Raw genomic sequence first — 26,566 nt, forward strand, 5'->3', positions numbered from 1 at the left:
ATGATACCCATATTGGGGGATGCGTGCAATACACTTGCCAGAAATGCGTGGGTAAAACTTTCCAGGGGCGTTTTTACCCCATAGATTTCAATGCCCATAGGGGTTTCTTCAGCCAGATTGATCATCTCGGCCTGTAGTATCACCATGCCGATTTTGAAGAAAATCGTAGTGGCCGCCCCATTGACCGAAAATTTTCATCTTGGGTAAATGTCGCAGACGCAGCAGCCGGCGCCGACTCGGTGACGTTTGTGCTTGTGCGTCACGAGCGCTCTATAGTGGACTGTATCTTGTTTCTGTGTGACTGGGCTTGGCTACTGGTCCATGGCATTTAGGTGACTGAAACGCAGACCCTCATAACAGGTACAAGGATGAGTAGGGATAGAGGCCACGATGGCGTGACTCGAGGGGAGGTTAAAGAGTCGCGCTGGCGCAACGGGGGTTCGTAGGACAGAGTCCACGATGGCGTGAACGGAGGTGAGGAATAGAGACCGTGATGGCACGATCGGGCGAGGTTGGGGCTGTGCCGGCCTACCTTTAAAAGAGATAAGGATAGAGGCCACGATGGCGTGACACGGGGAAGGTTAAAGAGTCGCGCTGGCGCAACGGGGGCTAGTAAGGACAGAGTCCACGATGGCGTGGACAGAGGGGAGGAATAGAGACCGTGATGGCACGATCGGGCGAGGTTTGGGCTGTGCCGACCTACCTTTAAGAGAGATACGGATAGAGGCCACGACGGCGTGACACGAGGGAAGGTTAAAGAGTCGCGCTGGCGCAACAGGGGCTAGTAAGGACAGAGTCCACGATGGCGTGAACAGAGGTGAGGAATAGAGACCGTGATGGCACGATCGGGCGAGGTATAGGGAGGAGGGTAATTCTGCGTTTGAAGTGTAAGTGAAGTGAAGTGTAACTGGAATGTTTACTGTGCCGCTATCTTGATTCTCTCACTCCTCGCTCTCGGTGATCACTTCCTTTGTCACACCACTGCACTGATTTCACAGTCTGTATTGCAAAGAGCAAGATCCGGCAAACCAATTACACTGCTTGAAGGCTGCGACGAGCGGAACGAAACAACCGCCCGGCTCGACGACTGAGGCAGAACAGAGAGAAACTTGAGTATACTGTGCCGCTAACTTGAAGTCTTTTGCTCAATCGCTCCAGGTGACCACTTCCTTGGACACACCACTGCACTGATTCACAGTCTATGTTGCGATGAACAAAGAGCCGGCAGAAAACCACCACACTGCGTGGAGGTTGAGCCGAGCGGAGCGAACAACCGCACGGCGCGAAGACTGGGAGAGAACAGAGGGAGGGAGGTGTTTACAGCAGGTTTAAATACGACTGGCAATGGGGTCACACACAGGGGAGATAGCGAGGGAGCAAAGCAAACGGTATTAGGCAAACTAACTGGACGCGACGAACCGGAGATAAAGAAAGAGATAGGGCGCGACGCAGCGCGCCAGCGGCCGCCGGGACGGACGCAGCGCGCTAAACAAACGTAACCGGGCCCGCCGCGCCGACCACGTTCCCCGTGAACAAAGCTATCGGCGGGCGTCGCCGCGAGAGGGGTCAGGTCCTGCACACACAGGTGCGCGCAAAACACCCCCACTGGGGAGGGGGGGGGGGAACGGCGCGGCGGCCCGCTCGGCTGACCCACCGGCCGCCCGCCACCCTGCTCGCGAGACGGGCGACAGGACAGTTTTGGCGGTCACATCCCGCCCCCCGTGTTCGACTCTATGAGAACACTAAACTCTGTACCGCCACTGATATATCGGCTGGTAGAAGGCCTCGACGGGGCGGAATCCGGACCGGGCGAGCAATCGGCAGTTCTCACATATTTACACATATTTACATTACTGTTCACAGCAGTTGCTCACTGTTCTCCCATCACCGCGATCTGGGCGACGGCCATCTGCCCGCTTATCCTCCCGCTGTCTTGATCTGGACAGAACGGACTCTTCGATCTGGTCCCGGGAACACCTGGGTCATGCGGGCGAGCGGACGCGTAGCTGGCGGTGTGTTGGAGTCGGCGAGGAGCGCTGGATCTCCGGCGAGCACGCTCTTGATGCCCCTCCGTCTGTTGCGTGGCTGGGGCGAGGGCATGTACCGCCCGCGTTGCTGCTGCTGCTGCTGCTGCTGCTGCTGCTGCTGCCTGTCGCGGAGACTCTGAGACGAGGGCATGCACCGCCCCCGGTGCTGCTGCTGCCGCTGATGCTTTCTGTTGCGCGGGCTCTTGGACGAGGGCATGCACCGCCCCCGTAAGGGCCCAGCCGAAGTCGGTTCGGATGGCGACTGGCTGCCCTGGTGGTCCAGCTCTCACCTCGTGCTGGATCACAGCTTCGAGAACGTTGGCACCCAGAAGCAGCTGCACTTCGCCTTTGGAACAGTCTTGCACATCTAGGTTCTCCAGGTGACGCCATGTTTGTCGGTGCCGTTCGCTGATTCGTGGCACAGAGATGTTCATCTTCGGTACGGCCCACACCTCGGATAATGTTATCCGCTTCTCGCTGGCCTCAGGGGATAGACCTTGCACTTCCATTACCAGCTTCCTGGCCACTTGCCCCTTTCCGGTACCTTGAATCGTCTGCATGCATAGTTCCTGCGGCTCGCCTGAGATGCCCAGCTTGTCCGCTAATTTCTGACTGCATAGGGATGTCTGGGCGCCAGGGTCTAGTAGAGCCAGCGTGTCTCTGGTTCCTGTCCTTCCAAAGACTCGGACTGAGACTACTTGCAGCAGCGTAACATTGCCTTCGTCCTCTTGATGGTGTCCCGAGGCTGTCACGACCCTCTTCTGCTTGGTTGCGAGACGTGTCCTCGAGACTGCTTCACCAGTCTCTCTCTCCGTTTCCGCGGTTGACACTTCGAGTGGCTGAGGCCTGACTGGCTGGCCGCCGTGGAGGAGAGCGTGGTGCCGGTACTTGCAGCCGTTCTTCCCACAGCGTTTTGCCTTCCGGCAGTCTTTCACGCGATGGCCCTTCTTCAGGCACCGGAAACATCGTTGCTCACCAAACACGTGCTTCAACCGGGCGTCGGGAGATTTTGCAGTGAACAGCTTGCACTGATCCAGATTGTGGTGTTCTCCGCAGAGAGAACATTCCTGTTTCTGAATGGGCCTCGCAGCCGTGGTAAAGGCCTGTCTGCTGACAGTCTCAACGGCGCTCTCCTTCCTGTGCTTACGGCTGGCTTCTTCAGAGCTCTGTTTTCCTTTTGGGCAGCTTCTGCTTATCTTGACTTGAGTCTGCAGCCACGCATCTACATCCAAAAGCGACGGTCTTCCAGGTTTCAGCTCCAAGGAGAACTTGCCCCACTCGCGCCTCAGCTCTCTTGGTAGTTTCTCCACTGTTCGCTGCAAGCTATTGCTGCTGTGCAGGTCTGCGCTCGCTCCTATGTTTCGCAGAATAGTGACCGCACAGTGCACGGTTGCTTGAAACCTTTCCAGTGATTCGGCGTCGTCTTCACGTGGGTCCGGAGCGTCGAAGATGCTGTTGAGGTTGTGCTGAATGACGTCATCGTCCTGGCCGAAACACTCTTCAAGCGCCTTTAGAGCTTGGTGGTAGAGAGTTCCGTCGTACAGCATGCCAGATATGGTCTGCTGTGCCAGGCCACTCACAGATGATTGTAGGTGGGCGATTTTCTCAGTGTCGGAGAGGGATGGTTGGTCATGGACCAGCGCCTTGAATAACCCAACCCACCTCGGCCATTCTGACGCCTTTCCGCTGAAGGTGGGAAGAGTTAGTCTTGGAATACTCTTTGTGAAGGCAGAAAACGCGGTCGCTCCATCTGTGCGCGGCGCCTGCTGCGAGCCTTGCAGTCCTTGTATCCATGACGTCGCGTTTCCCACCTTGCGTGATTCCGATCTTTCAACTGGCTCTTCAGGACGCACTCCCACTCGACGGGCCGCTCTGGTGATCGCTCCTTCACACACTGGTTGCACTTCAAGCTGACGGTTCCTTGTCACAACTTCTTCGGCTCCGAACAGGTCATCCTCAAAATCATTTCTTCTTTCCATTTGGAGGTCATCGCTGAGCTCTTTGCGCAGGTTGGCTTCTAGCTGGGCGGCTTCAGCTTCATCTACGGCGTCTTGTAGCTGTTTTCTCCTTTGAGCTTCCTTTTCTTGGCGCCGTCTCTCCTCTTCTTGCTTCTGCTGAATTCGTCGTCTCTCCTCTTCTTGCTTCTGCTGAATTCGTCGTCTCTCCTCTTCTTGCTTCTCTTGAATTCGTCGTCTCTCCTCTTCTTGCTTCTCTTGAATTCGTCGTCTCTCCTCTTCTTGCTTCTCTTGAATTCGTCGTCTCTCCTCTTCTTGCTTCTCTTGAAGCCGCTCCTCTTCTTGGTTGCGCTTCAGCTGCTGTAGACGTAAAGACTTCAACTTTGCAGCGACTTCTGCTTCAACTTGCAAAGCTTTCAAAGCGTCACTTGTGTTGCTTCTTTGGGCGGCAGATACATGAGAGCCGGCTTCTGATGGCGCCTCATCTTTGCGCTCAGCGAGGTGCTGAGCGATTCTTTCCCCAATTTCCTCTCTGTCGTGCTCAGCTTTTGCGCAATATGCTTCTGCCTCAGCCCTTTCAGTTTGAGATGTCAGACAGGCTTCTAAAGCTTCATTTGCTGCGATGACACCTTCCAGGGTCGAGTCAATGGTTTCCAACAAACCTTCTAGGCGCGACCGACTCCCACGAGCTGCGATGATCGCTTCCGCTCGGTGACACGCCCGTGAGAATGCTGCCAACTTTTGCCCCCGTTTCCGGCGCAGCAGTTTCAAGTTTTCACTGACTGCTTCTTGACGAGCTTCTTCCTGGACGCTCTCTTCTTGCTCGGCTGCGCCGGGCTGATCTGTACCTTCTGTTTCTGACATGCTGCGGGCTCTATCCGGCCCGGAGGACCAGTTAAATGTCGCAGACGCAGCAGCCGGCGCCGACTCGGTGACGTTTGTGCCTGTGCGTCACGAGCGCTCTATAGTGGACTGTATCTTGTTTCTGTGTGACTGGGCTTGGCTACTGGTCCATGGCATTTAGGTGACTGAAACGCAGACCCTCATAACAGGTACAAGGATGAGTAGGGATAGAGGCCACGATGGCGTGACTCGAGGGGAGGTTAAAGAGTCGCGCTGGCGCAACGGGGGTTCGTAGGACAGAGTCCACGATGGCGTGAACGGAGGTGAGGAATAGAGACCGTGATGGCACGATCGGGCGAGGTTGGGGCTGTGCCGGCCTACCTTTAAAAGAGATAAGGATAGAGGCCACGATGGCGTGACACGGGGAAGGTTAAAGAGTCGCGCTGGCGCAACGGGGGCTAGTAAGGACAGAGTCCACGATGGCGTGGACAGAGGGGAGGAATAGAGACCGTGATGGCACGATCGGGCGAGGTTTGGGCTGTGCCGACCTACCTTTAAGAGAGATACGGATAGAGGCCACGATGGCGTGACACGAGGGAAGGTTAAAGAGTCGCGCTGGCGCAACAGGGGCTAGTAAGGACAGAGTCCACGATGGCGTGAACAGAGGTGAGGAATAGAGACCGTGATGGCACGATCGGGCGAGGTATAGGGAGGAGGGTAATTCTGCGTTTGAAGTGTAAGTGAAGTGAAGTGTAACTGGAATGTATACTGTGCCGCTATCTTGATTCTCTCACTCCTCGCTCTCGGTGATCACTTCCTTTGTCACACCACTGCACTGATTTCACAGTCTGTATTGCAAAGAGCAAGATCCGGCAAACCAATTACACTGCTTGAAGGCTGCGACGAGCGGAACGAAACAACCGCCCGGCTCGACGACTGAGGCAGAACAGAGAGAAACTTGAGTATACTGTGCCGCTAACTTGAAGTCTTTTGCTCAATCGCTCCAGGTGACCACTTCCTTGGACACACCACTGCACTGATTCACAGTCTATGTTGCGATGAACAAAGAGCCGGCAGAAAACCACCACACTGCGTGGAGGTTGAGCCGAGCGGAGCGAACAACCGCACGGCGCGAAGACTGGGAGAGAACAGAGGGAGGGAGGTGTTTACAGCAGGTTTAAATACGACTGGCAATGGGGTCACACACAGGGGAGATAGCGAGGGAGCAAAGCAAACGGTATTAGGCAAACTAACTGGACGCGACGAACCGGAGATAAAGAAAGAGATAGGGCGCGACGCAGCGCGCCAGCGGCCGCCGGGACGGACGCAGCGCGCTAAACAAACGTAACCGGGCCCGCCGCGCCGACCACGTTCCCCGTGAACAAAGCTATCGGCGGGCGTCGCCGCGAGAGGGGTCAGGTCCTGCACACACAGGTGCGCGCAAAACACCCCCACTGGGGAGGGGGGGGGGGAACGGCGCGGCGGCCCGCTCGGCTGACCCACCGGCCGCCCGCCACCCTGCTCGCGAGACGGGCGACAGGACAGTTTTGGCGGTCACAGTAAACTTTACCCTGGATGGGGTAATGGGTAAATTTTACCCCATTATTTTGTTTGGGTTTTCATGGGCTTTAATATGATACCCATCTTGGGGGGATGCGTGCAATACACTTGCCAGAAATGCGTGGGTAAAACTTTCCAAGGGCGTTTTTACCCCATAGATTTCAATGCCCATAGGGGTTTCTTCAGCCAGATTGATCATCTCGGCCTGTAGTATCACCATGCCGATTTTGAAGAAAATCATAGGGGCCGCCCCATTGACCGAAAACACTATGCAACAAAAAATGAAACATTTTCTGTTCCTGGAAAGCGACCGAATTTTTCTTATTCATTGGGTCCTATTATAACCGAAATGGTTATTAGTTTTGATCTGAAAATGCTTTTCCGGTTTTCAGAGACGATTTTCGATTTTCGGCCCCGAAATTCGGTTTTTGGCCCACCGTGTCCGATGTAATTGAGTAATCGACTCGCGGTAACTTTCATCGCCTTTCCTATGCCACAGGCTTTCGAATGATATCTGGTTTTGCATATTTGCGTGCAAAAATAACGTCATAAATCTATGTTAAAGTAAGAAAATGTTGAAATTTTGTAAAAATTTGACATTTTTTTCGATTTCATTTCAAAATAGAGGAAAAACTAAAGGCCCTATCCAAATTCTGAGCCCAGTTCCTTGAAGAGCATTCAATTTCCGTTCGGAAGGTACCTTTTTAGTGCATTTTATCGGATTCCTGTGGCGTCCAGATTGAGTTAACCTAAACACATATCCTAAGTCATATCACATAGCATTAACCTGATAACGTATGTTAACGCCATAGGATCAACGAGGGGTCAACTGAGGTCATGTTGTTGACCCCTTGTGACCTCGGGTCACACGCAGGAACTTATTTTTGAGCAGTCCTGTCGCTCAGAATCTTGATCTGTACCTCCATTTGTTTGAATGATTCTTCATGCACTGAACTCATATTGTCATGGAAATTGCTGGGGGCCCGTTGGTATGAGGATGGAGAGCGAAGTTCGCGCTATTTTTTTAATTTGGAGAAAAGAAATTTTGAAAGTAAAGTTATTCCTTGCTTGGATGTGAATGGTAGACAATTACGAAGTACTGACGATATTCTTGATGTTCTTTCAAATCATTTTGAAAATTTATTCAAAAAGCATGACTGTTTCTCGGAATCAGAGGTGGTACATTACCTCCACAAAATGGAATGTCCAAAACTGACAAAAAAATGAGGCTGAATTACTAGATAAAGATATAACGGTCGAAGAATTAGGGGAAACGCTGAAAAAACTCAAATAATAGAAGTCCTGGCTCTGATGGATTTCCGTATGAATTTTACAAAGTATTTTGGGGAGAAATAAAGTACTTTGTTTACAAATCGCTAAGATATGGATTATCTAAAGGATCGCTTTCAGTCAGTCAACGGGAAGGCCTAATTACTTTAGTTCCAAAACCATCAAAACCACGAAATTTAATTAGTAGTTGGCGTCCGATTACGCTCCTAAACTCAACGTACAAGATTCTCTCCGCAACCATAGCAAACCGCCTCAAACAAGTTCTAAATTCTATAATTCATTAGGATCAAGTGGCGCTCTTAAAGAAACGATTTATTGGTGAGAACACCCGAGTTGTATATGATGTATTATGGGAAAGCCAGAAAAACAATCAGGATGGCATGCTTTTGTCTGTAGACTTCAAGTCCGCTTTTGACGTAATGAGCTGGAAGTTCTTGGAATTATGTTTGTTAAAGTTTAACTTTAGTTCTACTTTTATCCAAATTTTCCAATGTCTACACAAAGATAACATATCGCGCATAACTTACAATGGACACGCTTCAACGCGGCAGATAAATCTTGAAAGAGGTTGCCGACAGGGCGACCCAGTGTCATGCTACTTTTTTATCATAGGCGCTGAGATACTTGCAAATATAATAAGACATAGCAATATGATCAGAGGAATGAAAATACGTAATACAACAGTAAAAATAATTCAATATGCAGACGACACAACATTTTTCCTTGATGGATCTGAAGAAAGTTTGAGGAACGTTTTCAACGAGTTGGGCTGGTTCGCCAAATTCTCAGGTTTAAAGCCAAATGTAACAAAATGTCACGCAATGTCGTAGAAGAATAACCTTATGCTCACTATCTTTTAACAATCCGAAAATTAGCCTAAAATCAATGAATATATTTCGGAAACGTTCCTTCTTCAGTTCAAAAAGTTAACTATACTAGACAATCGATCTATTGAGTAGTCGGCTGTGTACACCTTGCATGTTAGTTGTAATTATATTGTGTGTTTCTAAGATGACTAGCATAGTAATTGTTGGGTCACAAGTGATCTCATACAGTTGTATTTGGTTACGCTACCTTATGTATACCTGTTATTTTAGTCTTGCGTTGATTAAAAGAGGCCGTTCTACTTATATGGCACGAGAATGTGACTAATATTCGTTGGTGGGATCAGTTAATTCGGCGCTTTTGTGACGTTCAATTATTTCTGTGGCTTGTATAGTTAACTTTTTGAACTGAAGAAGGAACGTTTCCGAAATATATTCATTGATTTTAGGCTAATTTTCGGATTGTTAAAAGATAGTGAGCATAAGGTTATTCTTCTACGACATTCAATAATGCTGCTCATTTTAGTACTTCGCCATCTTATTAAAATGTCACGCAATGTGGATTGGAAAAAAGGCACTTGAAGAAAACATTATTTGCCCTGATATTGAATTAAGATGGGTAACAAAACTGAAGTTACTCGGTATTGTTTTTAACCCGTTGTGTTCAAATATCACGGAAGAAAATATACAGCTAAAAAAAGACGATGTTAAGAATAATCAGAACATGGCAAAGCCGCAACCTAACACTGGTTGGAAAAATTGTCATAGTTAAATCTCTTTTGCTATCACAAATAACTCATATTCTTGCCTCCCTACCAAATCCTTGTCAAAAAAACAATGAAGGAAATAAATAACATCTTATTTAACTTTGTGTGGGGCTCGCAAAGACATCCGATAAAAAGAGCACGCCTTTGTCAAACAGTAACCGAAAACGGTCTTGGAATGATAGACATTGCATCGTTTGTGAATTCACTGAAAATCAAGTGGATAAAAAGGCACATTGCTGGAAACAAAGCTACGTGGCATGAGCTTGTACCAAATAAAATAAATGACGATTTTATTTGGAATTACGGTGTCGTGGCACTGAACAAAAAACTTGAACATATCTTAAATCCTTTCTGGAAGGATGTTATAAACGCATGGATATCTTTTTCTATGAGGTTCTGCTCAGAAGACAGTCTTCTTTGCTACGAAAATATTTTCAACTCAGACCTAACAAAATTTAAAAAGAAGAGGTATGCAGGATGGGAAAGAAAGGGCGTTAAATTTATTGGGGATTTGTACGAAAATAATAGGCTGATGACATGGCACCAATTTAAAGAAAAGTTTAATAGAAACTGTGTCCCATTAGAGTACCAAGGACTCTTGCATAGTTTGCCTGCCCCCTTGAAAAAACAACAGTCACCAGGATGGTACATGCAACCAGCGCTTCCAGCACGTATTCAGTGCCTATTAAACAATAAAACATTTACGAGATATTTCACAAAAATTGCTGGAAGTGACACCAGAGCACACGAAGACATCGCGAGAATAGAAAGGAAATGGATTTCTGATGTTGGCAATTTTGAAAAGCTATCAGTTTATAATATCGAAAAAGGTGTAAACGCGAGCAAATATATATCATTCCATTTTAAACTGATTATGCGTATCCTGACAACTAATGTTTTCTTAAGTATAATTAATGTTCAGGAAAATAACAAATGCACCTTTTGTGAGTCGGAACCAGAGACATTGAAACATTTATTCGTAATGTGTCCAGTAGTGGACAGGTTTTGGGATGAGGTTTCCAATTTTATGTCGAGCAACAGGTTAGGTCACCTTTCAAATAAAACTAAACTATTTGGGCACAACGAAATACCAATGATAACACACTGCGTGACGGTGGCGAAATATGTGATATACGAGGCAAGACGTGCACAGAAGTTGCCTTATTTCATTGATTTCAAGATATGCCTTTCAAGAGATTTTATTTCTGAAGAATATATAGCACGTAAAAATGGACAAACTGAGAAGTTCAGGGAAAAATGGAAATCCCTGGACACATGCTTACGCACAGATAACGAAAGAACAATTACAGCATAGATTAATATTGTATACCCTTTTGTTCTGCGAACGAGGGGATTGCATATTGAACAAAAAAGTAAAATATCACAATAGTAAGTAAAATAATTTACACAAACATGTACGAGCATATGTAACTGGTATGCAGCATATACATATGATATATGTATATGTGTTTTATGTACATGTATATGCACGCGTGAATATACATGTATATACGTCATATGCGTACATTTACAATGCTTCATAAGGACATACGTATACACTATACATGCCCACATAAAATATACCTACGTACTAATATATAAAGTAAAACATAATTCACCATAATGTAGCTTGGGGACGTCAAAGTTTTTATGCCCCCCTTCCCCCCCCCCCCAACCACGCGCCGTCGTCTGCCCTTCACGTACGGTTCGTCGCTGCGCTGCGCCGGCCCGGCCGGTGGCTGTTGCCTAATGTACACGTGCAGTATAACCCGGCGGCCTCTGCCCGCGCCGCAGCTGCCGCCGCTGCTGCCTGTGCTGTCGCCGCCGCCTTGCAGCTACTGTATCGAGTGTTTGATCACTGAACGCCGGCCCGTGGCGGAGCCCTGAGTTTGCCGAGCACTGGGCCCCCGCCCCTATGACCCATCCGGGCCAACCTGGGTACCGGTCCCAATTGATAGGGACCGGTCGGCCGCCCGGGCGGGCGGGGCGCCGGCCTGTCGGGTCGGGTCGGCGCTCCCCTCGCCCGGGCGGTGGTTAGGGGGCACCCCCGGGACAGATGATTTTCCGGGGGTGCGGGCGGGGGCCCGCGGCCCGTTAAAAAAAAGACATTGACCTGACGGACATGTCGGTGACCTGTGAGGAGGACGAGGTGTTCCGTAGCGCCGTGCTGACGGCCGTCACAAAGCTGTATCAGTCGCTGTCGCCGGCCACGCTCAGCAGAAATGACTGAGCCGCGCTAGGGTAAAGTGGCTGGTGTGAGAGGTATTAGTGAACTGTGAGAATGAACTGAGCTGGTGAGAAGTGTGACTTTGTGAATACCTAGGGAGGGAGGGGAGGGTTAAAGCTGACTGTGTTGTAGACGTGATGCGGAATGTCATGTGTCTCGTTCGGAATGTCAGGTGTCTACACGGGCTGTTGTCTATCATTGTGCGTATTTTTTCGGGTCGTTTGAGACCAGTCTAAAGCTCATCTGAAGCATCGTTCATCTGATGCTTCCCCACTATATCGTCATGCAGTGCATTTGTTTTGTGAGAATATCACTGTTGTTCGTAATAAATGCCGAGACAAAAAAAAAGAAATTGCTGGGGGCCCGTTTTTCAAGTGACTCAATCTGGACGCCACAGTAAACCGATAAAAAGCACTAAAATAGTACCTCCCGAACGGAAATTGAATGCTCTTCAAGGAACTGGGCTCAGAATTTGGATAGGACCTTTAGTTTTTTCTCTATTTTGAAATGAAATCGAAAAAAATGTCAATTTTTTTTTACAAAATTTCAATATTTTCTTACTTTAACATAAATTTATGACGTTATTTTTACACGCAAATATGCAAAACCGGATATCATTCAAAAGCTTGTGGCATAGGAAGGGCGATAAAAGTTACGCGAGTCGATTACTCAATTACACCGGACACAGTGGGCCAAAAACCGAATTTCGGGGCCAACAATCGAAAATCGTCTCTGAAAACCGGAAAAGCATTTTCAGATCGAAACAAATGCCCATTTCGGTTATAATGGGACCCAATGAGTCCTAAAAATCGGTCGTTACTCAGGAACAAAATGACTGTTGCACAGTGAAATTTTCATCTTGGGTAAACTTTACCCAAAATAGGGTAATGGTAAATTTAATCCCACCATTTTGTTTGGGTTTTCATGGGCTTTCATATGATACCCATATTGGGGGGATGCGTGCAATACACTTGCCAGAAATGCGTGGGTAAAACTTTCCAGGGGCGTTTTTACCCCATAGATTTCAATGCCCATAGGGGTTTCTTCAGCCAGATTGATCATTTCGGTCTGTAGTATCACCATGCCGTTTTTGAAGAAAATCGTAGGGGCCGCCCCATTGACCGAAAATTTTCATCTTGGGTAAACTTAACCCTAGAATGGGTAATGGGTAAAATTTACCCCACCATTTTGTTTGGGTTTTCATAAGCTTTCATATGATACCCATATTGGGGGGATGCGTGCAATACACTTGCCAGAAATTCGTGGGTAAAACTTTCCAAGAGCGTTTTTACCCCATATATTTCAATGCCCATAGGGGTTTCTTCAGCCAGATTGATCATCTCGGCCTTTAGTATCACCATGCCGATTTTGAAGAAAATCGTAGGGGCCGCCCCATTGACCGAAAATTTTCATCTTGGGTAAACTTTACCCTGGATGGGGTAATGGGTAAATTTTACCCCACCATTTTGTTTGGGTTTTCATAAGCTTTCATATGATACCCATATTGGGGGGATACGTGCAATACACTTGCCAGAAATGCGTGGGTAAATCTTTCCAGGGGCGTTTTTACCCCATAGATTTCAATGCCCATAGGGGTAAAAATGCCCATTCACATTTCAATGCCCATTCTTCAGCAAGATTGATCATCTCGGCCTGTAGTATCACCATGCCGATTTTGAAGAAAATCGTAGGGGCCGCCCCATTGACCGAAAATTTTCATCTTGGGTAAACTTTACCCTGGATGGGGTAATGGGTAAATTTTACCCCACCATTTTGTTTGGGTTTTCATAAGCTTTCATATGATACCCATATTGGGGGGATACGTGCAATACACTTGCCAGAAATGCGTGGGTAAATCTTTCCAGGGGCGTTTTTACCCCATAGATTGCAATGCCCATAGGGGTAAAAATGCCCATTCACATTTCAATGCCCATTCTTCAGCCAGATTGATCATCTCGGCCTGTAGTATCACCATGCCGATTTTGAAGAAAATCGTAGGGGCCGCCCCATTGACCGAAAATTTTCATCTTGGGTAAACTTTACCCTGGATGGGGTAATGGGTAAATTTTACCCCACCATTTTGGTGTCTGAACACCCCCCTTATAGCTCGGCTCCTGGGCCACGTAGCGACACGCGGTAAGCGGCAATCGAAAGAACGTCCAAAATAAGGACGAAAACACTTCGGTGATTTTTTTAGTCAGGCCAAAGGTCAGGTCACCAGAGGTCACCAAAGGTAAAATGTTGACTATTTCAACATTTTGGAAACTGCCGACGACTATCTCGGGAACCGATAGAGCTACAGCGCCGCGGAAAAGCGCATTCGATAGCCCTTTTATAGACCTTTCTGAGTAATGTTCTCAGATTTGACTTCAGGTCAACGGTTTAGCCTGCAGAGGGCAAAAACTCCCAAAATAGCCGTTTTTGCGAAAAACGTTTTTCCGCCAATAACTTTTGACTCAAAAGAGCCATGGCATTACTTTTGCCAGCATCGTGTTCCTCTCGTCGAGACGCGTCGAATGAACTATAATTTGACCCTGAAAGGTCAACTTGAAAATTTGACTTAAGGTCAAGGTCATGACCTAACCAGAAAAGGCCATGTTGTGCATATCAGTCGATCCGCAACGTCGAGCCGAATACACCTAAAGCGTTTTCGGGGCAGCGCTCTAGCACGCCTCTATCAGAAGTTATTAGCGAAAAACTGTTAAATTATGTTCGTGACCTGAAATGACCTCGGAACATAACGAGAGGTCACAGTTGCCATTTTCCAGTTCAGTGCGTCACTGTCAATTGTACCTAAATCTCGATGTTTGAGAGTGTCTAGACTAGCGTTCGTGCAAAACAGACGCTTTTCAATTTTCTCCCATTGACTTATAATGGAGAGGCCGCAAAATTGACCTGACCTTAGGTCACCGATATCGAAATTCCGAGATTAACGTTTTATAGATAATGTTGCTCTTATCAATCGCTGAAAGTTTCAAGGCAATCGATCAGTCAGTGTAGCTATGACGAGCATTCTTATTTTTTTTCTGAGGTGACCCAGTAAACATGACGACGTCGGCCCGACGTCGGGCCGAGGCTCGGTCCGACGTCGGCCCAACGTCGGTTCAACCTCGGCCCGACATCGGCTGGACGTCGGATATGCCCGCATGTTCCGACGTCCAGCCGAAGTCCAGCCGACGTCGAGCCGACGTCGGACCGAGATCGTTTGCCGAGGTTGACGAGATCGTTTGTCGTTGGACCGACGGGGCCGACGTCGGCATGTTTATTGGGACGATTGGGACAACGCGCCAAAAATATCAACCGGCGGCGGGATTCGAGCCCCCCAGTCGCCGACGTCGGCATGTTTACTGGGACAACACGCCAAAAGCATCGGCCGGCGATGGGATTCGAACCCCATGTCATTCGAGCGCGAGGCTAGTGCGCTAATCACTACACCACGCAGCCAGCTAGCAAACTTGGTTTGTTTTGTTGTCTTATGCCCTTTCGGTCTGACAAGACCATTTCAGAGCCGGAAGGATCATAGGATGGAGACATTGGTCTTCTTGGCGAGCACCCTGGGTCCAGTTCATTAGAGTCCCTGGTCCCATTGCTGTTACGTGACACTTATTGGAAAGGGCGACCCCACAATGGTTTCATATAGCCACTCTTACACACCTGCACCAACGTTTCCCAAAGTGTCCCTTTGATAAGTGGCACTTTGGCAAAGTGACACTTGCCGACTGGCCTTTCTTATATGAACTGGGCCCGGCCCTGGTGAGTTGCCGGGGCTGAGCCTGACCAAAGGATAGGCCGAGCAGCCCCCAAGCACTCACCACACCCGGCTACGGGCGAGCTCGGCTTACGGGCAATCCCAAATGGGATAAAGTTTCCCGTCCAGTCCGGATCAGGGGGATGCGGCGTGGAGGAAGATTTGAGTTTCCTGAGGATATTTTGAATACAGAAGCTCGTTATGAAACATGAAACATGCATTTTATATTATTTTAACGGTCAAAACAGGGCTGATGTCGGTCCGACGTCGCCCCGACGTCGGCCCGACGTCGGCTGGACCTCAGAAATTGATCTCGGTCCGACGTCGGCCCGACGTCGGCTGGACCTCGGCTAGTCGTCGGAACATGCGGGCATATCCGACATCCAGCCGACGTCGTGCCGAGGTTGGACCGACGTCGGGCCGACGTCGGCATGCCGATGCCGGCATGTTTACTGGGGAGGTCACTTGGCGTGACCTGGTGACCTGACCTAAGGCAACCTGGGTCTTAAATTTTCACATGTGCGGAAAAGATGCACGAAAAGGTGTGCCACGTTTTTTGAGATATCTGCGAAAAACCGCAGGGGGGTGTTCAACCACCCCCGGCCCGGCGCGGGCTAAAGGTGTTGTAAAAATGAAATATAATACGCTGACAGGGAAATAGATCCAAAGCTTCCTTACGTCACCTTTATCAATGACGTACGTTTACAATTTGGTAGTCTTGTATTGGCTTTGCTGGGCACCAGAATATTAACCCGCGCCCGGCTGGGGGTCCTGGATTTCCACGCCCTGCTGGGGGGGGGGGTGTTTGAACACCCCCCTTCTAACTCGGCTCCTGGGCCACGTAGCGATACGCGGAAGGCGGCGTTCGAAAGAGCACCAAAAATAATGACGAAATCACTTCGGTCACTTTTTTGGTCAGGTCAAAGGTCAGGTCACCAAAGGTCATTGAAGGCAAAATTTCGCCGATTTTCAGGTCGAATGTCGACAATTGCCAGGAAGCCAACGCATAACTCGGGAACCAATAAAGCTACAGCGCCGCGGAAAAGCGCATTCGATAGCCCTATTAACGCCCTTTCTGAGTAATTCTCTCAGATTTGACCTAACGTCAACGGTTTTGCCTGCAGAGGGCAAAAACTGCAAAAATAGCCGATTTTTTCGGAAACAGTTTTTCTGCAATAACTTTTGACCCAAGCCTTGTACGAGCTTACTTTTACCAGCATCGTGTTCCTCTCGTCAAGACGCATCGATTGAACTATAACTTGACCTTGAAAGGTCAATTTGAAAATTTGACCTTACGTCAAGGTCATGACCTGACCGGAAAGGGTCATGTTGCATATCAGTCGATCCGTATCGTCGAGCTGAACACATCTAAGGCGTTTTCACCGCTCTAGCATGCCTCTATCAAAAGTTATTTGCGAAAAACTGTTAGACACCGTTCGTGACCTGAGATGACCTCAGGGGCATAAATAGGGATCACGGACACCATTTTCATGTTCAGTGGGTCTACTCTAAACCACTTGTAATTCATTGTTTGGGAGTGTTTATAATGTCTTTCGTCCAAAAGAGGCGCATTTCAATTTTCTCCCATTGACTTATAATGGAGAGGTCGCAAAATTGACCTGACCTTAGATCACCGATATCAAAATTCCGAGATATACATTTTATAGATACTGTTACCCTTATCAATCGCTGAAAGTGTCAAAGCGATCGGTCACTCGGTGTAGCTATGGCAGACATTGAAACTTTTTATGAGGTGAGGTCACTTCAAGTGACCTGGTGGCCTGACCTTGAATGACCTTGGTCTGAAATTTTCACATGTGTAGAATTGATGTATGATAAGGTGTACCAAAAACGGCGGCGCATTCGCGAAAAACCACAAGGGGGTGTTCAAACACCGCCCCCCCAGCAGGGCGCGGGTTAATATAGATACAAGTTTATAATGCTCTACTTAGTTGTAACAACTCTTGAAAATGTATGTTATGTTTTCCAGCAATACTAACAGCCGTCACGTTATTTCAGCCGTCACGGGCTGCCAGTGTCAAGCACCGGTCAATGCACCCGCTCTTTTCTCCGTACTCTGTCTGGTTGTTATTGTGATTTGTGAACGGTGCAGACTGTAGACAAACATGCACCAAGCCATGGGTGATGCAAACGGTCGTTGCCCTGGGGCTGCGGGCCCGTCCCAGAGCCGCCGCCGACTCCGCAGACACGTGGCGCCGGCGAGGTGCTGCAGATCCGGCCCCGAACCGGTACCCGGCAGCTGCGCCCCGAATCACAGCGTCGCGGGCGCGGCTGCTGTCCGTAGGAAGTGGTTAGACATCTGAAGCTTTTCAGATGACTTTTCAGATCTATCAGTACAGTGGATCTCAGTGGATCCCATTAGATTCCACATGGAAAATTATCAATGAGCTATGACTCCATAGGAACTGACGACAAACTAAGGACGAGGATCTGTGGATCCCACAACTTAACCTTCCAGGCGGTGGCGGGGGCATTTTTTTTGCCCCCCCCCTTTAGTTTTTTTCGATATACCTCGAGAACCGCTGCGCCGATCGGCACAAAACTTTCAGTACCCTCCCGTGAGTAGCTATTGCACATTGTGACCAAAATTTTTCCTAAGGCTATGATAGGTTGGACGCTAATGACGTCAGAGTGACGTCATTTCTGCCATTTTCGACCCAAAAAAAGGTTTCGCGAGAAGAGCTGTCAGGCCTACAGCTTAAGAGATACAGAAAAATGTTTCAAACATAAAAGGTGTAGAATTTAGAAGGCAACAAAACTGCTATCTCAGATTGTTAAAATTTTTGGATTTTGACCCCCAAACATCAATAAATAGATTTTTTGAATATAGTAGCCGAAAAATCCAAAAAGTTTTTTGAATTTCGAAAAAACCGTAAGATATGTGATAGTCCCTACCACCTTCTATCTACATATTAAATTTGAGCTCAATGCACCTTTTTTGGCCTATGCTGGGACTATGACACCGGTGGCCGTGCAGGCCACTGCCCGTTGCGGCCCGCGGGTCACCTTGGCTAGACAACAGCCGGCCGGCAGCCGCCCCGCCGACAACACTGCAAACGGACACGGCAGGCTGCCAAGGTCGTCTCTGAACGGGACACTGGCCCTAGCTCATAGCAACGACGCTAACGGTTATCTTCAGAGTTAAATTACGTCTATGTCCATGCATAACTACAGAACTGTGGAGAGGGAACAGTGGGGTACGGGGCAAGTCGATCCACCCACTGTTCCAAGCAAGCAATACGGTTAGAATTACACATGGGTCGTATCGGTATACACGCATAGGGGGGGGGGGGAGGTCGGATGAGCCCCTTGTTTTTTTCGCGAATAAAAACAGTCAATTGCGTCAAGACATGCAATACCCTCGAATTAATAAGATTACACATACTCCGAACATTTCATGACCCTGACCACAATAACCCTTGATATGTGAACCCATCGGTGCGCAGGTTAAGAAGTTTTGGCTGGAAGGTCAACCAATGACTTACGAAGTTACAAGAGAAGACAACACGCTCATTTTATCCGCGAAACCAAAGCTCAATAGGGGGCTGAACGCCTGGGGAGTCCGTTGGACTCCCCCCCCCCGACCCGCCCCCCCCCCCGTAAGTAGCGGCCAGCAAAACGCCAACACGGGCAACTGGAAAAAAAAAACGAATCATATAGCGTGAGGAAAGCTACAGTCAAATTTAGACCACTTCCATTTACGCTGAAGGATCGTTGCCTCATGGGTTGATGGCTATTTCAGTGAACTTTAATATTCCGTATTTGCGATTTCTTCTTTCAAATATTAAACAAATGAGAGCAAGAAATCTACTAAGTGCGTACTATTATACGACTTCACCCTACAGTGCTTTTGTCTGTAGATCTCTCGATCTCTTCCTGGCCTTTCGTTTGACTACTAGGTATCTGGAAACTTCTCTACAGAAGGCAAAAGTAGAAGCGCTTAGAGCATCAAATCCTCCACACCTCTCTGCCACAGAAGTTAGTGCTGCGGACGGGTCCTGCAAACAACAAAAAATCGAGCCTCCGGTTCTATTAACCCTCGCCGGACCTATTGGTTTTCTACATACGCGCCGGCCGAGGGGGGGGGGGGGGGGGCGGGTACGTCCCCCCCCCTCGCCGTTTCGCCCCTGGTGGAGCTAGCGCGTCGCGGAAAAAACGAGCGTGTGCGCCGTTACGAGACGCAGAGATTGGTACCCGATTTTAAGGTCCTAGGTCAACCGGTGACCTCTGAGGTCAGGTCAAGTGCCCCAAGGTACGGTTCAGTTTTTGGTGAATAACTTCGCAAAAAACGGCCGCAGAGCGCCGATTTTGGCAGCATCGTGTTCGTCTCGCTCAGGCGCGTCGAATGATATACTTTTTGTCCGGGTCAGGTCAACTTGGGGTGTTGACCTCAGGTCAAGGTCAGGTCAGCACCCCCAGGTCACGAAGTTGGTCGAAAGAGGTCATGTCGCATAGCATTCGATTCGGCAGGTCTTCCTGAGTCCATTGGTGGCTTTCCCGACTCGCTAGCTCAATTTGATCGCGAGTTATTGACGAAAAACTAATATGACCTTGATGACGTCATAAGTGACGTCACGCAAGGTCAACATTGCAAAAGTGACGCATCTAACCTTGCAAGGAGTGCATAAAATCACGATTCTGTGTGCTTGAGATAGTTGGAGATCGTTCCCGGCGCCAGAATAGCAGTTTTCATTTTTCCCCATTGACTTATAATGGTAAGGTCACGAAAATGACCTGACCTCATATGACCTTTAGGAAAAATCCGAGATATACAAGTTGTGGGACTCATAATGGATACTAGATCCTGCAAGTTTCATTTCCCTGTGACATCTCCTCTGGCAGTGAGGGCGTTGCGAAGTTGCGACATCTGAAGACCGTGCAGAGGTTCACTTATGACGTCATAGGTCAGTGACCTGACCTGACCCAAAAATGCGGTTGGTGTCAAAAGATGCGGCTTGGATCAAAGGTCAGGTATGCCAAGTTTCAGCTCTCTATCGCCAGCGTGTTCGGAGCTATCGCGAAAAAACCCTATGGGGGGGCGGCACCCGCCCCGCCCCCCTCGGCCGGCGAGGGTTAAAGGAATCGATCTCAGTTTTAACATGGCGTAAAGTAAGACCAATACTGTTAAAACTTTTTATGCTTTGACTCAGCTCGATTCTACATACATTGTTATAAGATTGCTATTTTGTCGATTTCAACCATTTTGAAACACCCGACAGCTATAATAGCTCGGGAGCCAATAGAGCTACATCGCCTCGGAAAAGCGCATACGATAGCTCTCATAACGCTCTTTCGCTGCCGTGTCCTCAGATTTGACTTCAGGTCAACGGTTTAGCCTCCAGAGAACAAAAAAAAAAATAGCTCAATTCACGAAAAAATGTTTTTCGGTAATAACTTTTGACTCAAGAGAGCCACGACATTACTTTTACCAGCACCGTGTTCCTTTCATCGAGAGGCGTCGAGTGTAAACGCCGCGAGTTGCTGGGGAGGGGGGGGGGTGTTAAACGCCCCCCCCCCCCATTTTTCGCCGCGCTATAGCATAAAACGTCGCGCCAAATTTTGGGTACCGGTAGGGAATTGATTGAAGTTTATTGTGAAAAGTTTTAAAATAGCGGTCAGAAAATTTTTGAAATATCGAGGTTTTAGTGACGTCATTATTTCTGAGTTTTCGACCAAAAACTGCATATGTTCAAAAAATCATATAAAATTACAGGATAGACATGCAGACCTGCCGTAAACGCCATTCAACTGCCAATACCATGAGCATTCAAAAGGATGTATTCGGTTTTCAGTTGTCGTTTCACATTTCCCAAAATCTTGAACTGATTCTTGGTAATTTTTCGTGACTTCTTCACGACCATGATGCATTTCCTAAATTGACTTTTTGAGTCAAATACGTGCTCGTATGATAAAAAGAATGTCACCATCGTGTTCTATGCCCAAAATTAGCCTAAAAATTTGTGTCAAAGACACAAATTTACAAGTTTTGATTTTCGAGGATATGTGCTTACCTGATTGACCCGACCCTGACCCTGGCCTTTGTTTGACTGACCCCTACATAGAGCTGTTTGACTGACCCCTACATATGTAGAGCTCTTTAAGCCTTTTATGAAGGCTTGTGCACAGTTTTGACAGTTTATCACGACAGGCGCCCATTACGAGGCTCCGAAGTCCATGCTACTGGAAGCCCGATTTCAGGTGTTTGACCTGACTTTGACCCGACCTGTGACCTCAAAATTCAACTTTCAAGCACCCATCTGAAGCGTCTCGTCGCCTTCTTTCGTTTGCCGCCTCCTGTGATTCGCTGCGCGCTTATTGGTTCTCGAGTTATCGCCTGGAGGTGTTCAACGCCCGATTGGACTCATTCGGCGCCTCGGCCGGGGGGCCAGGTAGGTACTGCCTGCTTTTTGGCTCGGCGAGTTTCGGGCGGGATCGAGGCTTTCTGAAAATTTGGTTTGGTCATGTGTTCTTTGTTTAATTTAATTGGAGAAGCGCCTTTGATTTAAGCTTTTTGCTTTTGCGATAATCCTCTATTGTTTTGTTCTCTGTTCTTGTCTACATTTGATGAAATGCCATGAACTGAACTGAACTGAACTGAACTGAACGCCCCCCCCCCCCCTCCAGCAAACGGCTGGTGGCGAAATATCCCAGCAACTGTCGGGTTAAATAATCATTTTAAAATTAAAACTCAGGTAACTTTCAAGGTCATGACCTGACCGGAAGGGGTCATGCTACCCATCAGTCGATACGTATCGTTGAGCTGAACAGTGGCTAGCCGGAGTAGAGCCATATCGACCCAAACCTCTGTTTCGACGGTGTCCGCTTACACTGGCCCGAATCTGGTAGGCCGGAGTTGCCGGGGCAAAACGGACTTAAGCCAGACCAAATTGCTGGCTGGGTATTTTGCGCTTGCGCACATACAGGGCGACGCCTCCAGATCTAAAAAACCGCTGGACCGATTGCATTCAAATTTGGCACACCGCTAAGGGGCCAGTTGGTAGGGTGCCATGCACAACTCACTTTGGAAGCACTCACATGCAGTTCCACACGTGCAAGACGTGGGCTCACCCGACCTCTCGCTCTCTTGTTTATCGCCCCAAAAGGCCGCTACTATCTACTACTGGCTACTGCCAGGTGTAAGATTTTAATTGTCGCATCATGTCACGCATGATGTAGTTGAAAATAACACCGAAAACATGACAATGTGTTTGTGCTAACTTAAGGCATCCTCAGACGTGCATCAGTATTTGCTTTGTAGCCTTTGTATGAGTGTATGTCGGTGTGTGGGTGGTGTGTAGGTGTGTGTGTTGGGGGGGGGAGGGGGTCCGTGCTGCTGTCGGTTGTTTGTCGCGACATTACCTCGGTCAACACTGCGGTGATCCATACGTCCAGAAGTCAGCCTTCGAGCAGCTGTCGAGTGGTGTGCGAGGGGCGCGGCCAGACACCGGGAGACAGACGTGTTTGGCCGGCGCCCATTTCCGGCACGCCGTCAGGGGCCGACGGCTCTGCCATCCTGGGGATCCTGCCCACAGCCCACAGGGGATGGGGGATGGTAGCCTCTGCCATCCTGGGGGTCCTGCCCTGCGGCAGGGGATGGGGGGGGGGGGGGGCAGCGAAGTGGATCGCGCTCACACCGCTCGGCGCATGTTTCAGGACCCATGGAGCAGCAACACTTACATTCCGGTGGTTGCAAAGCAATCCTTTAATCCGCGCCCCGTTGGGGCTCCTGCATTAGCGTCGCCACGGGGGAGAGGGGCAAGCGAGGCAGCTGACTCCCCTTCCCCCCCCCCCACACACACACACCTCTGACCGGGTTCCCCTTGAGATCGATGCAGATCCGATGAGATTTTGGAGTTGGGAAAAATGGGGATAGTTTTCGAGAATGACAGTGAAGTCAGACTCGATTGGAGTCGGAGTCCCAGCCAGTAGGAGTGAGTCACCAAAATCTTCGGGACTTCCGACTCCAGACTTGGGCATGTTTATACTTTAAATTCGATCAATTTCTTGGTTGGTTTCAGCTGAATTTTACATTTGGTTTTCACCAGTCTATAGTCATTGGCCGGATTTTTTAAAGCCTGTCTTTTGTCTAATCGTTTAAAGAGCTTTGATGAAAAGCGCACGTGAAGCCTCGATACTTTTAGCACTAGCCATGTGAAAATATCACCTTGTTGATTTTTCTTTTTTTACTTTCTGTTCGTTCCAATAGCTCGTCTCGTACCGTATCTATTTATGCACTTTAAGCGGTTAAACAGGCTTAAACCATTAATACGCCTTTTTGGGCGACCAACAAGCGAGCGTACCTAATTCATTTATTTCTATACGACTACTATGCCTACTTTCTCGGTGGGGGTGTTTCTTACCAAATATAAATTGACTTTCTGTGGCTGCTAGTGAAAACACAATCCGCCGCGTGAAGGCCGCCACAATAGGATTGCACATCACTTTTTTGATCACTTAGGAGGAGCCCCAGCCAGCAGCGAGAGTCGGGTGCCAACTGGCCGGCGAGGAACCTGCGATAGGCAAGGATGAAAAAGGCCTATGCACAGCGTAATGATGCACTGGAGTAGAATGGAGATGACTCAAGTTGATTCTCATAGACGCTGGAGGAGCCTGTAGACTTGCATTGCGCCTCTTTCGCCCGTTGCTGTTGTTAATGAGAACTAGGCGGCTCCGCTGAGCAGCGGCTGGATCCGTTGGGTTTAAAATGAGTCCGCGCAGAGAAATGGCGCGGCTCAGCGCTACGAAGGTGAGTCCAAGCGCAAATTCATTGGACCCGATGTCGATCCAGACGGCTAGTTTTGTCCAGCCTTGGCACCTGTGGATGGTGACTGCAAATGCCGGAGACAGAGGAGAATCTGCGTTCGGCTGTGGAGTCGCGCTCCCTCCATCCACTTGCTGGTAATGGCAGACACCGGCACTACCTGAGCTTCTCTGGGTTCCATGCTGAGCCCTGGTAACCGGGGAACTCCACGCAGACTGCGGCTGGCAGGGTGTCTTGGCCAGGCGCGTCTGGAGGGTACAGTAGCCCGACCACGGTCCCCTGAGTGCCGTTCGTGAGACCGGCGCTTACCCACATAGTTATTTGATTTCAGCATCACCTTGGCCCCGTCAGTTGGACTACCGGCTCTAGACCACCGGCGTATTCCGCTGACTTTTTCCTGGCTGTGGCGGGCTGGTGGATGGCCTTCAGGTTGAAGCAGGGCCGACCGATGTTCCGCAGCTGACGGCGGTTGATATGCTGCCCCATCTCGTGGCTAGCGACGAGCCGCTGTGCGTCAGCAAACTTACGCCTCTCTTCGTTGGAAAGATGAGTCTCCAGACGGGTTGAGAGGAGCCTATGATCATCAGTGGTGGTGTTCCCGCCTCTGACGTGGGCGAGTCGACGTCGGGAGTGGAACTGCTCCTGTGCTGGTTCGCTACCACGCACAGCGCACAGGCTCCACCCGTATCAGAACGACGGCCTTTCCAAGCTCGGAAGCTGGCGCGGCCGTCTTCACTGAGCCGCCTGCCGCCTGCCGTCGAGTCGAACATTGGCCGATCCATGACGGGGGCAGCTGTCCAAAGTCTCCGACGAGACACACGCTCACCGCGCGGAAGGGCTCGGAGGAGTGGCATGGGAAGGCCCGGCGAAGGCACAGGTCTACAGCGCGCAGAAGCTGTCTCCCCACCATCGACATTTCGTCGATGGTGAGGAGCCGGAGTCCCTCCAGCCGTGTCTGCAGCGCCTGTAGTTGTTCGCCGGTCAGCTCCGGCGGGTCATTTGTCAGTGGCACTGGCACGGACACACACCGATGTAGCGTCTCGCCCGTAATGTTAAAGGCGGCAGTGCCGTGAGCAGCAGTGCCGTGCCGTTAGGCGCGCAGACGCGCAAAAGATGCGCGGACTGCTCGCCGAACTCCTCCAGACACCGCTGCCTCAGACGTGACATGATGAGGGAGCTCTTCCCAGAGCCAGCCGTGCCGCTGACGAGCAAATGGACTGCAGCGGCGTTTGGATAGTACGACGCATGCAGCAGTTGGTATCAGCCCCCGTTCACGAGCTTCAGAATTCCTTTACCGTGACGTCATCACGGCGCATGAATTTTCCTTCACCCATAGCAATGCATGCAAAGCATGGTGTGTTTCAGGCGGTCTAAGGAGAAATCCAAGGCCTATATGTGTTCAAAAGACGTATCACTGAGCCGATGGATTCGTCTCATTACGATAAATGGGGTTGAAATCGAAACACTCGGCCTATATTTATCTAAAATGGGCCAATCAAATGATCCCTGCAACTCATGATGAAGGATTTCCTCTGCGTTAAAAAATTTGTTTGGTGTGTTTTTTTTTTATCAGCGACAGGGGAAATCCTTCATAATTGCTACCAGATTACTACCATATTCCCTCGCATTTCTGTTGCGCATTGCCTCACAAATCAGAGTTTTGTGAAGTTTATACTAATTTAATTGACGTGCATAAAGTTGCATTATATTCACATTCAGATTCGCGTGCACATTCGCGGACCCCTCAGATTTGGCTCAAAATTGCACAGCTTATAGATTTTGAGCTCCTGATTGCGAAAATCATGTTTTTATTTCACGCCGTCAAGTGGTTCTCAAAATATTCACATTTGTATTACTGCCAACATATTCTGGACCGTAACCCTTATTGGAAAAATCGGACCCCTCCAAATTCCTCAAAAACTCCTGAGTTGATGTAAACATAAGCGCTGATCCAAAAAACTAATTTGTACTTAACGCCGTCCCATAGTTTTCTCAGGATGAGCATCTAAAGTTCAAGGTCGTTCAAGGTCATGTACCTTTTCTCACCTTTTGGCGCTATTTGACACGTGACAGCTTTATATTTATGATGGACATTCGCACTACCTCCTACAAAAACAATATACTGAAATCCAAGAGGCGTTGCTGTACCAAAATGTAAAAAAAGCGTCAAAACCTCTTTCATACAGCTAACAGTTAAATACAAGGGATATTCGAATTTGCCACACATAAAGCAAATTTGTCGGACATGGTCGGACCCCTCCGATATCGTTCAAAATCTCAGAAATGATGCTCATTGACCTCCTGAACATGAAAATGGTACTCCCTTTGAACGCCGTCAAGAACTTTTCCAGATATACGCATCCATGCACATTCAAATTGCATAGGTGCTGCATATGGACGTTCGGCGGACCCCTCCGATTTCGTTCAAAATATCAGGAATGATGCTCCTTGACCTCCTGAACATGAAAATGGCACTCCCTTTGAACGCCGTCAAGAACTTTTCCAGATATACGCATCCATGCACATTCAAATTGCATAGGTGT

The 26,566-nt window shown here is 48.9% G+C and overlaps 1 protein-coding gene across 1 annotated transcript; it reads right to left on the minus strand.

Annotated features, from left to right (window-relative positions):
• Positions 1–986: 986 nt before the first annotated feature.
• LOC122371280 lies at positions 987–24,509 on the minus strand. The gene is made up of 2 exons (XM_043347461.1): positions 24,384–24,509; positions 987–4,342 (listed from the first exon to the last, which is right to left on the minus strand). Exons 1-2 carry the CDS (start codon positions 24,507–24,509, stop codon positions 1,871–1,873), a joined length of 2,598 nt encoding a protein of 865 aa, XP_043203396.1. The 3' UTR covers positions 987–1,870.
• Positions 24,510–26,566: the final 2,057 nt, after the last annotated feature.

Source organism: Amphibalanus amphitrite, unplaced genomic scaffold (genome assembly GCF_019059575.1).
Source record: "Amphibalanus amphitrite isolate SeventyFive unplaced genomic scaffold, NRLGWU_Aamphi_draft 001226F_arrow, whole genome shotgun sequence".
Taxonomy (NCBI): Eukaryota; Metazoa; Arthropoda; class Thecostraca; order Balanomorpha; family Balanidae; genus Amphibalanus; species Amphibalanus amphitrite.

What these genes read in the sequence shown, in the direction of transcription:
- LOC122371280 (XM_043347461.1), bottom strand. Translation starts at nt 24,509, where the DNA reads ATGGGGCAGCATATCAACCGCCGTCAGCTGCGGAACATCGGTCGGCCC. An exon ending in ACGCCGGTGGTCTAGAGCCG is followed by an intron (nt 4,343 to 24,383) that starts GTAGTCCAACTG and finishes TTACGTCTACAG; the next exon opens with CAGCTGAAGCGCAACCAAGA.